Below are 12,912 nucleotides of genomic sequence, written 5' to 3' on the forward strand. Positions count from 1 at the left end.
AGTAGCAGTGCATGTGAACAAGTGGCTCTGTTCATCTGTTCACTCAGGGCCCCAAGGTCACCTAGGTGTCTGGGATCTTGCTGGCAGTGAAAATTATACTGTGTCTCCAAGTTTCTGCCCAGAAGTGACACACATCACTTCTGCTCACATTTTGTTGGACAGAGCTATGTGGCCTAACTTCAAAATGAGTGGGAATTTCTCACACTAATGAGGATGGTGGCTATGAAAAAAACAACCCCCCAACCTCCACTACCCCAAGAACATAACAAGGGTTGGCAAGGATGTGGAGAAATTGAAACCCTTGTGCTGTATTGATGAGGATATAAAATGGTACAGCCACTGTGGAAAACAGTATGGGGGTTTCTTAAAAGTTTAAAAATATAATCACCATATGTTCCAGCAATTCTACTTCTTGGTGTGTATCCAAAAGAATTGAAAGCAGGGTTTCAAAGAGATATTTGTACACCTGTGTTCATAGCAACATTATTCACAATAGCCAAAAGGTGGAAGTATACCAAATATCCATTGATAGGTGAATGGATAAACAAAATGTTCTATATGTATGTACAGTGGAATATTGTTCATCCTGAAAAGCACAGAAGTTCTGACACATGCTGTAACATGACCCCTTGAAGATACTATGCCCAGTGAAATAAGCCAGTCACAAAAGGACAAATACTATAAATCACTTATGTGAGGTATCGAGAGGTATCAAACACGTAGCAACAGAAAGTGGAATGGTGGTTGCCAGAGGCTGGGGGGAGGGGGAAATGGGGAGTTGTTTAATGCATATAGAGTTTCAGTTTTGCAAGAGGAAAAGAATTCTGAGATTGGTTGCACAACAGTGTGAATCTACCTAACACTACCGAACTGTGCAGTTAAAGGGCTATGTACATTTTATCACAGTTTTAAGAAGTGAGTAGGACAGTGTATCTTACCATGTACCTGAACATGAAGGGCCAGAATTTTTTTTCAGTAGCACTAAAGACTACTACACTACCTACTGGGGTTCTTGTAAGAATTAAGAGAAGTACTTATCAACATTATTCTAAGGATAAAATGATGACCTATTTATCAAGAGAGATGGTATCCCCTCCCTTTTTAAACAATACTTAACAAATCAATTAATATAAACACAAATTAATACAGAAAAATCTGTATACAACTGTAGATACAATGCATTTCTATATGGTAAGGCCAAGATGAACTTTTGTCTTTTTAGATCACACAAACCATAAAAAGACAGTTTAAAATTATCAATTTGTTTGCTTCAAACAGAAAAGAAAAAAATGAATTTTTATATTAAAAGACTTGGAAACTATGTAAACGACTAATTCTACCAGCAGTGTGAAACTTCACAAAAGGTGAAGCTACTCTGGGTCAAAAACTGGTACCTTGTTCCCTCCCTGGTGAGGTTGTTGTTTTTGGATTATTTGGACTCTTCCATGTAAATACAGGAAATAACTTAGCAACATGTTGTAGAAATCTACTCTGATTAAAAGTGGCTTTTCTTCCTTCCCATGTCCAAATTAACATGCGCTACACAGAGTAAGAGATTGAAATGTATAATGATGACAGAAAGAGCAGGCACTTTGTGCACAGACCGTGTCAATTTCTCTTCCAAGTTCATACATGTAGTGCTCATTTTAACTCTTATGAGAATCCTGTGAGTGCAACTATCATCATTATCCTCAGTTGACAGGTGAAGAAACGGGAGAATAAATTTAAGTACCTTGCACAAGGTGACGCTGTAAATAACAGAGCTCAATATACGTGCATGATAGCCACAGACGTGTTTTTGTCTTGTCATATGCTATGGTTCTTTTAATGTTTTCTCTATAGGTCCAAAAATTGTAATCACATTTATATTTTTTAACACTCTTTAGGGATGAAGAGAAGCCAAAGAACCCCATGGTAGAGTTGTTCTATGGAAGATTCCTAGCCGTGGGAGTACTTGAAGGTATAGTTACACATTTACTTTTTATTACAAGTGAAGAGAGATTATTATTCATTCGTTCATTTGTCTCAATAGTTACTATTATTTTAGTGGACTTTGATATATTCTGTCTAGTAATTTTTGTTGGATTGCTACTGTTATTCGCATATGGCACAGAATTGAATGAATGAAAAGGAATGTGTAAAGTGCATTATCACATACTAATTGATACTTTATTTTATCCTCATGTTTTTTCCAGTGAGAGGGCTTCTGTGATTCTGTTACGTTGGAATCAGGGATTAATGGGACAGTTGGGAGATCCTTTGAAGATAATATTGGAGTTAAATACTGGGCTTGCTATGATGCTCACTTTCTTTTTCACGTTGAAAGCTGAATTTAGCAACTTAGCATAGTCAGGGTGGTATAGAGTTTTCACTTTTTGAGTGATTTTAAATGTAGATATTAATTTTCAGGAAAAAATTATACTCTATCTTTTGAAAAATCAGTTAAGAGTGATACTACTCCATTTAAGCTAAATACCTGTTTCATAAAATGTGGCCTAACTAGTTTCTGTTTGGTTTTCCTAACAAGGCAGGAGACTCTCTTTAAATGTAACTTCATGTAATAATATTAGTCCCAAAGCATAAACTTGAAAAATTGTTTTTCACAAATCACCCAATGCATCAACTTTTGAAAGTTACCTGTTTCCAGATCAGCTAAAGTGTAAAATTTGAAAAAATGTTTTTTCTTCATGACCTTAAGTAGTGGATTCCCTGAAGTTTTGTTTGAACATAGGTGGTTTGGGATTCAGAAAAAGGCAGATACGAACTCAGATGTTGACCCTTTAAAAAGTCTTAGTGAAGTGTTCATACATTTCTGTTTGTTTCAAATGGTAACAGCTTATATATAAGTTGTTATATATATACACATATATATGAGTTAATATATATGTTTATATATAGAAGTAGAATATTTTACATAGTACATTTACGTTGGGTCATTCATCTTAATCATTCTGATTTGATTTGAAGTAGAACACTGTATCTGATACAGCTAGTATGTCTGATCAGGTCGTGACTAGGCACTGTTTATAATACCCTGCAGGAGCATTTCTACCTGTATTATATTGATTCCTAAAATTGATTGTTATTAAAATACTTAATTTGTCGGCTGGGCGTGGTGGCTCACGCATGTAATCTCAGCACTTTGGGAGGCCGAGGCGGGCTGATCACGAGGTCAGCAGATCGAGACCATCCTGGCTAACATGGTGAAACCCCATCTCTACTAAAAATACAATTTCCTGCCTCTGTGGGTACTTCTAAGAAAAGTTGTATTTATAGTCTCTTTTTGCATATAAAGGTAGCAGAACCTTAGGACTTTGTTTAGGCCCATTTTTTCTTCCTGTCTCATCCCCTAGGCATCTCATTCACTGCCTTAATTTCCTGCTGTCAATAAGCCAGCAATTCTATCTTTATTCCAGAATATTAATCTTAGTTATAGACTCATATTCAACTCTCTTCTCAAATTGAAATCTCATGGGTCATAATGAACCAGTGATTTCCACTGCTATCTCAAAACTAAAGAAAAAAAATCCTCTGTTCTTACTTAAGTGGTGCAATTTTCAGTCCATAATCTGCCAGGCATGATGGTTCATGCCTGTAATCCCAGCACTTTGGGAGGCTGAAGCAGATGTATCACTTGAGGTCAGGAGTTTGAGACCAGCCTGGCCAACATGGTGAAACCCGTCTCTACTGAAAATGCAAAAATTAGTCGGCTGTGGTGGTGGGCGCCTGTAATCCCAGCTACTAGAGACGCTGAGGCAGGAGAATTGCTGGAACTCGGGAGGCAGAGTTTGCAGTGAGCAGGGATCATACCACTGACCTCCAGACTGGGTGACAGAGCGAGGCTCTGTCTCAAAAAATAAAATAAATAATAGTAATCATCATCATCATCATCATCATCATCTAGTTGTTCAAAAAATAAAATAAATAGTAATCATCATCATCATCTAGTTGTTCATGCCAGAATTCTGTCATTCTTGATATTTTCCTTCTTATCTCTTATCCTTCTTACAAACCCCTCAGTCATGTCCTGTTGGTGCTCCTCCTTGTATATATGTATAAATGTATATATTATCTCTTTTAACAATCTTAATCCATGCTACCTTTATTTCTGGATGGATTCTGCAATAGTCTTTTAACAGATGACCACCTAGTTCACACAGGGACTTTAAAGGTGTTTCAGTTTTCATGCTGCTGATAAAGACATACCTGAGACTGGGCAATTTACCAAAGAAAGAGGTTTAATGGACTCACAGTTTCACATGGCTGGGGAGGCCTAACAATCATGGCAGAAGGTGAAGAGCATGTCTCACTTGGTGGCAGACAAGAGAAGAGAACAAGAGCCAAGCCAAAGGGGAAACCCCTTATAAAACCATCAGCTCTCATGAGGTTTATTCACCACCACGAGAACTGTATGGGGGAAACTGCCCCCATGATTCAGTTATCTCCTGCTGAATCCCTCCCACAATACAGGAAAATTATGGGAGCTACAATTTAAGATGAGATTTGAGTGGGAACACAGCCAAACCATATCAGTGACTTCATTATATGCAGAATGTGGTGTGGAAAAAAAATTCTTAATAGGAACACAAGACCTTGTAGATTTTAACTCCCTGTCTGACTTCATTGTGATCTCTCCCTTGATTCCCCAAGCTACACTAACCTTCTGTTAGTTCCTAAACATATCAACTTCCTTACTGCCTTAAAGTCTTCATCATGCTGTTCCATGGCCAAGAATACGCTATAATCCCCCAGCACTCTGGCATGGCTAACTCCCACTCATTATTCAAGTCTGAGCTTAAATGTCCTTTGCCATGAAAGTCTTCCCTGCTCTCCCCACCACCCCCAAGACTAAGTTCCCATTTTTATACCTCTCACAGCACTGTGTCTCATCACAACTTTCTTTTTATAACAGTTGTAATAATAATTATTTGTTTATAAATATACTTGAAGTTAATGGGTATAATGTTTTTCAAATGAGGCTGAGAATTTTCTCAGCTCAGGGACCATATCTCTGTTGTTCACTGCTGTATATATTCCCAGTGTTCAGTATGGTATCTTGCCCTTAGAAAATGCTTCTTATGAGAAAAAATATACATACACATGTGTGCATTTAATTAAATATATGTGGATGTGTAATATCTATGGCTGGGTATAAATGTACATTTGCGCATGTGTATAAACCAACAGGAAAATTACACTAACACTTCTCAGGAATGAAATCAGTCAGTGTTACAATTTTCGGGTTCAGCTGAGAATCCTTATGTACTCTTAATTTTAGTAGCCAGAAGGCCATATTGAGGATTATTAATTTTCTCCCTTCTTATAGGTAAAAAATTTGAAAACACTGAAATGTTTGGTCAGTACCCACTTCAGGTCAATGGGTTCAAAGATCTGCATGAGTGCCTAGAGGCTGCGATGATTGAAGGAGAAATTGAGTCTTTACATTCAGAGAATTCAGGAAAATCAGGCCAAGAGGTGAGTTTAACGTTTTCATTGTCCACTTTCTTCCCTAGGTCTTTCTTACAATGCCATAAAGCACAATGTAAGGTTCTAATTATATAGCTACCTAATAATTGAGAGAGAATGCTCAGAGAGTATATTTGGATTTAATTGGTAATTTAGACATTCAAGAAACCTGCCCAGTCAATATGACCTATAATCTATGTTAAATTCTCACTTAAATAATTTATCTCAGAATTTTCAGTTAAAGTCTTTCTAGGACATTTTTCAGTCTTTTTAGACCTTTCAATCAAGGTACCAGCCATTAGCAGCATGCTAGTTCTTGGATATATTTAAAGAAGAAAAATCCTGATATTACAGTGGATTTTAAAACAGATATATGCTACTTATATCAACTGTTACTGGAATTTGTCCACAACACCCAGATTCCTTTTCTTGTAAAATTGCTATGTGATTGCATAAGGTCAGATGGAAGGACTTCCCTTCTCAAGGAAGAAATAATTTTTATGGCCGGGCGCGGTGGCTCAAGCCTATAATCCCAGCACTTTGGGAGGCCGAGGCGGGCGGATCACGAGGTCAGGAGATCGAGACCATCCTGGCTAACACGGTGAAACCCCGTCTCTACTAAAAATACAAAAAGAAATTAGCCGGGCGTGGTGGCGGGCGCCTGTAGTCCCAGCTACTCCGGAGGCTGAGGCAGGAGAATGGCGTGAACCCGGGAGGCGGAGCTTGCAGTGAGCCGAGATCGCGCCACTGCACTCCAGTCTGGGCGACAGAGCGAGACTCCGTCTCAAAAAAAAAAAAAAAAAAAAAAAAAGAAATAATTTTTATAAAATATTGTTAACTTATATGTCTACCTCAACTAGTTTCTTTCTTTCCACCCATCTCTGTTTCTTTATCCATCTGTGTAGCTGCATCTGTGTAGCCCTTCATCCGTGCATTCATCTGTCAGGGAGTTTTGGCACTGTAATAGTAAGCAAAGGACATATCATGTGCTTCTCCAATCAGTCATTGTTAAGCAATTGCTGATAGTTGTCTAGCTGTTAAGCTCCATGAATGTGGGTAGAGGCTTTATCTGTGTCATTCATTACTATATCCCTAGTGGTAGTATGGTGGCTGCATACATAATATTTATTGAATGAATGAATGAAATGTCTTGGTACTTATCAAACAAGTTTCTGGGGTCTTTATACTGAATAGGTGCTTAATAAATATTAAGTGACATGATGTCTCTGTGTTTAGCTAAAAGGAGACTTTGTACTTGTGTTTTTGAGAATAAATTGCTTTTATCTAAATTTTAATTTTTTTTTCTTAAAGATGCAGTTAACCCTTTCCTGTTCCAGATGCATACTCATTTTTTCCTCTTCCCCACACATACATAAACAAACAAAAATATGCTTTTCCTCTTAAGAGGAAGAGACGTATTTGAAATAGCCTTCCTCTCTATGTCATAGATCATCTATTTCAGTGATTCTCAGTAGAGAATAGCCACACTTCAAAGTTATCAAAGCAGAGTGTAGCATAGGGATGTGGTATATGGGCACACGAGCTGCACAACTAATTCTGATATAAACCTCTAAGTAAGAATGTTTAAATTCAGCTTATTTTATTGATTGGGAAACAGATCTCTAAGACTGGGACTTTAGCAATATCCCACAATGGAATAAGAAAGCAAACTCTTAAAATCCGATCTATTTGCTGTTAAATAAAAGGATGACTGGAGTAGTGGGGCAGGGATGGTACTTTTTTTATATTGTCAGAGTAGCTGAAATACACTATGGTTTATTAGTAATCTTTCTCACATATTCCCAGCTTTTAAAAATTTTTTATTCTACACATAATCAAAATTTTATGGTTTATTTAAAATATCTTATATTTGTCCTCCATCTTTTTATATTGGTTTCATACTCTGAATGCCCCTATGTTGCAATATAAATGTTCTGCCTAGGTTTTTTCTTCTAGCCTAGGGAATATAATGATTTATGATGTTCTATGTATTTAGCAGTTTCTAATCTCCACTACTGTGGCAAATTTGATTGCCTGTGATTCCTGTTACCATTTTTCTAGATTTGCTGGAGACTATAGTTTCAATAATAATTCAGCTTGGTTTAAGAGACTATCACTGACTAAAGTATAATATCAGTTTTTAAAAAATAACATTTAAATTATAGTCTTATTATATCCTTTAGAAAAACTATTCTTGAATCTCTAAAAGCCAGTAAGTAACATTATAGGCTATTTCTAAATTGGCATAATGCCTGATAACAATAGCTTTTTCCTCAATCTATTATTTACTAAAAATTGTCAATTTTATTTTGACCCAGAAAACATCTCATTTGCTGAAATAGCTCTGGCCAACTAATATAGGAAGACCTCCAGTCTTCCCAGTTAAAACATCCAGTTGGCTATAAGAGTTTAAATTTTGGGGGAATGATATACTAAGAGACAACTGAGTAAGTTAAACATGATTATATCCAAAATAACTACTTAAATTTTTTTTAAATGATACATTTTAACATTTAAATGGTATGCAATTTGTAGATGAGTCAGACTCTCCAGGAAACATGGAGATATTTTTTGATTGCCTATTGGAGGAAAAAAATTTCAGATAGTAAATACTTCACTTGTAGTGTGAGTATTCGCTACTACCAGTGTGTGTTGCATGTTCTTTTAGACTGCCACTATGCACATGTAAGTATTTGCATCTGTCCATACTGCCCCGAGAGTTGCATTTTTCACTCAGCAGTATATCATGAGCATGCTTCTAAGTTAGTGTACAGCTTTACGTCAGTGTTTTTAAAATCTGCATAGTGTTACATAGTCTGTATTTATAAAATTAAATTGATTTAATTCTCTTGTAAGGCAGTAACTAAGAAAAAGAATTATTTTGAAGAATGTCTTTACCCTTGAGCACTTAGGAATGAAGTATAGTTAGAAGTAGGATCTTTGGGTCACAGGGCATACTCATTTAAATGTGTTGGTACTGCCAAATTTCCCTTCACAAAGTTATACCAAGTTATAATAATAAGTGCTAGAAGGAGCTTTTACAAAGTTTTAAAAACAAAATTAGCGAAACAGTCGATCGACATGTACCATATTAGACATCTGTAGAGGTTATGTATATTTAAAACTTATCTTTTAAAATAAAAGGGCAAATGAGTGAAGGCAATTAAATGACTGGAGCTAATTTTTTAACTGGAATAAACAGTTTTTGCTTCTTGTGCACAGTTTACATCCTGGCTTGGTTTGGTCTTCTGTAGGGAATTTGAAATGATAGGTATGTTTTTTCTGGGGTTTTTTTTTTTTTTTTTTCCCTCCACATTTGTGTAATCCTCTCATAAAAGCAAGGTATCTTATACACTTTAATGGAAAAAACAGGTATTTAAACTCATAAAAATGACATACTCTTTAGGAACTATTTTTGTTAACGGTGAGATTTCTAGAATTGTGATGAATTTAGAAGCACTTATGCTGACAATACTGATTATGTAAGTTCTTTATTCACTAACTGCAGAAATCTGTTCCTCCTGTAGTTTATCTAGTAAAAGAATGTTTAGAGATATGGAGAATGACCTCTGTCTTACAAGCATGGCATACTAGTTAGGTTACAGAGAAGTAGATATAGTTTTTTGTTGAATGGAAATAGTATTTTTTGAAAGAAAAATTTCTGTTTTGTATTATTTAAAATTCAAATTATGTACTGCTATACTACAATCCAAATATTGCAGAGCTAGACATACCATTAATATTTTAAAACATGAATTTACAGAATGTCTGGTTATCTCATCTTGTCCCCATCAGCTTTAGAATGAGAAAGTGAAATCCTTCCACTCTTGTAGTAGGAAAAACCTGCCATCGCTGATAGAGGAAAATGCATTCATAACAGAGACATATTACATAACATTTTTGAGCATCCTTTTGTAAGGTATGGAAGCTATTTATATTTCCTGGACTTTTCATGGTCTACAGAAAAGTATACCCCAATTTGGGTCATTTCATTTCTTGTGGCCATTGTAGATTTCCATGAATTAAAATATGTAACTAATTTTAATGGTGACATTTAAATATTTAAAGTATTGCAATAAAATATGAAAGTGATAGTTCTTGAAATCTACTTTCTTGTTTGAGTATCATAAAATGGAACAGAGAATATTATCCTAAAGAATCAAAAGTGTTCTTTGTGATATGTCTGGGGTAATGTTTTAATTCTTAATAATAATTTTATCTGTGGATTAGAACTAACTCAAAAATTCTTGCCAGTTACATGTGAGATCAAAATGAGTAAGCAAACTTTGCTCATCAAATTTTAAAACTTGAGATGTTTCTGATATTTTTCATAACTTTATTTAATCCGTTTCAGGTATTATCCATATAAAACAAATTCCTTAAACCTTAGCTTTCAGTGAAAGATAACCATCCAGCTCAGGAAACCTCAATTCAAGTAATTATTATCATTTTGAAAGAGAAATAGTATTGAATACCATTTGCTTTTATTTGCTTTAGAGAAAAGTAGCAACTTTCCAGATCCTTGTCAAATTCACTTTGCCAGGTGTGTGCCAATCATGCTTTTTTTGGATGTTCAAATTTATATTTAGTATATTCTTAACTTATTGACAGATGTGTGGTGGCATTTTGTGACACTTGAAATTATCACACAATAGAATATGCAGCAGTTTCGCATATTGCACAGTTTATAATAAGCACTTCAGAAATACTTATTTTATACTTCTGTTATATGTTGATTTACCAGTTTGTTACCTTTTCTTTCTCTTTAAATACATATGCTTATGTATAACTTAAGGTTGTATATGAAAATAATTTTCTTTTAAAAATGTTGAATTTCATGCTTAATTGAACAGTTACTAAAACATATATGGATTAGGGGCTGCAGTTAGGGGAAGGAAATTATAGCTATACTCACATAATTTGGCTCATAGCAATGAGACATTCAATTCTTTAAACGCTAGTTATTTTAAAAGATTTTAAATAATTTACTCTTTAAGTACTAACTTTTTGTTAGTGATATGTCTTTTTCATAAATTAGTATAAAATCCAGCAGAGGAGCTAAAGTTAAAACAGGAAAACACCATTTTTTCATTTTTAGTATCAGAGTTGTTATGATTTATGATATAAATTTTTTTTTGAGTACTCCCTCTTACAAGTTACTTTGTCACAGGATTTTGATGCTGTGGTTAAGTATAAGTACCATTCAACAACATATTGAAGAAGACAGAAGACTTGAGCTACTAAGTCATGGTTTTAACCAGTGTCTTTTTCTTTGAGCTAGAATTTCTAATGCAAAGAATTATTTTCGAAGGATAGTTGTGAGATTTCTTTTTTTCCTCATCATGTATTATATCCACTCTTGGAATTTTCAAGAGGTGTGGAAAACTTTTAGAAAGAGGTTGAGTTTTAATTAAATTGTGTACCCAATTACTTGTCAGGTCAGCATTGTGGTGATACATATAAAAATATCAGTGCCCACATCCTATGCCTAAGATTGCAATGAAGAAAACAAAGGTGGTATTAAAGTTTTTGTTATTGTTTTATTTCCTTTCAGCATTGGTTTACTGAATTACCACCTGTGTTAACATTTGAATTGTCAAGATTTGAATTTAATCAGGCATTGGGAAGACCAGAAAAAATTCACAACAAATTAGAATTTCCCCAAGTTTTATATTTGGACAGGTATGGTTTGATATACTGCATGACTTAGTTTGAAACAGTTTAGTAAGTGATAAAATGTTGTATAGAGGAAAATTCTAATTTTCTTAGAATTAATTTTTACTTTTGTATAATATACCTAAAGCCATTTGTCAAGGTAAATGTCACTTTGTATTAGAAAAGTATAGTTGTTGGGAATAATGTTATAAGGAAATTTAAAGATGATTAATTTTGTAGTCTTAAAATTCAGAATTAAAAAAAATACCATTTTGTATTATCTACCTTATATCTTATACAATTTTGAATGAATTGATGCTTCGTGGTGATGTCTATACTTAATACTTTATCTATCTTTCTGTCTTCCTGTCTTTCTTTCTTTTGTTTTTTTCTGTTTGTCTGTCTTTCTGTCTTTCCTTTTTTTGTTGTTCTTTTTTGTTGAGACGGAGTCTTGCTCTGTCATCCAGGCTGGAGTGCAGTGATGCGATCTGGGCTCACTGCAACCATCATCTCCTGGGTTCAAGTGATTCTCCTGTCTCAGCCTCCCGAGTAGCTGGGAGTACAGGCACCTGCCATCAAGCCTAGCTAATTTTTGTATTTTAGTAGAGACGAGATTTCACCATGTTGGCCAGGCTGGTCTTGAACTCCTGACCTCAGGTGATCCTCCCACGTTGGCCTCCCAAAGTGCTAGGCCGGGCATACTGGCATCTGGCCATATTGCATCTACTTTCATGATATTCAGAAATGCTAATGATTGCCTTTTTCTGATAGATACATGCACAGAAACAGAGAAATAACGAGAATTAAGAGGGAAGAGATCAAGAGACTGAAAGATTACCTCACAGTATTACAACAAAGGCTTGAAAGGTATTTTAACTTTTATGAAATTAGGAGATAATTATCAGAAACCATGTATTTGGTGACTAGATTATTCATTTCAAATTTGCTTTGAATGATTTATAATTTTAGGAGTAGTTAATATTGTGTGAATAGTTTTGAGTTTTGCTTGAAACTAAAAATCTGTAGTTGACTTTAATTATTCTAGTGGTTAAAATTAAAAGTTCATTGTCAACAGGTAAGGTTCCTACTGCTGAAAATTGATATAAAGTTAAATGAATATAGTTTTGACCTTTCTTTTTGCATGAAACTAAAGATTACTCTGGAGATTTTCATTATAATGAATGGTACCTGAGTTTTTCTCCTTAAAACTGGATGCAAACTCAGCTGCCTACCAGGCCTTCTCAGCAGCTTCATAAAGGAGGAAATTGTGTCAGGTATAAAATGGTATGTGCTGGAAGTCTAGAGAGCAATCTGTGTGTACAGGGAATGAATGCCATTCCAATACCAATGGATGGTGCCGTGTGTGTGTGGCCTCACTGTTGTTTATTGATTTGGATCATTTCTAAAAGAAGTCAGAATCTAGACTGAGAAATGTTCTACAGGCAAGACAGAAATCTAAAGGCTGAAATGTCACTTAAGTCATTTCAGTTTGCAAACCCCGATCTACTCTGTATTCCCGTATTTTAGGAATTTTCAAATTAGTAGTCTAAAACTTCTTATATCAAATAATATATCGTATTTTAGTGATTTTTATTCTTAAAATGTACGAATCATCATATTGAAAAATGATTAGTGGTGAAAGATAGGAGGATAGTACTTGTCACTGTCTTGCTCATGAGACCAGATGCCAGATCTCAAACTAAAAACAGTCGCAGGAGATGTCAGTTTTCATCCTATTGAGTTACAATTTAGAACAGCATTTACAGATTATAACAGTATATGCTCACATTC

At 34.9% G+C, this 12,912-nt stretch overlaps 1 protein-coding gene across 5 annotated transcripts in view; it reads left to right on the top strand.

Moving 5' to 3' along the window:
• The window catches only part of LOC105483466 (ubiquitin specific peptidase 25), a 143,627-nt gene that overhangs the window by 79,940 nt on the left and 50,775 nt on the right, over positions 1–12,912 (top strand). For all 5 annotated transcript variants that reach the window (XM_011744367.3, XM_011744369.3, XM_024793306.2 and 2 more), the window contains 4 exons: positions 1,887–1,960; positions 5,327–5,475; positions 11,021–11,148; positions 11,893–11,988. In XM_011744367.3, coding sequence (XP_011742669.1) covers positions 1,887–1,960; positions 5,327–5,475; positions 11,021–11,148; positions 11,893–11,988 — 447 coding nt within the window. The remainder of the gene's footprint in view (positions 1–1,886; positions 1,961–5,326; positions 5,476–11,020; positions 11,149–11,892; positions 11,989–12,912) is intronic.

This window comes from Macaca nemestrina, chromosome 4 (assembly GCF_043159975.1).
Source record: "Macaca nemestrina isolate mMacNem1 chromosome 4, mMacNem.hap1, whole genome shotgun sequence".
Lineage (NCBI taxonomy): Eukaryota > Metazoa > Chordata > Mammalia > Primates > Cercopithecidae > Macaca > Macaca nemestrina.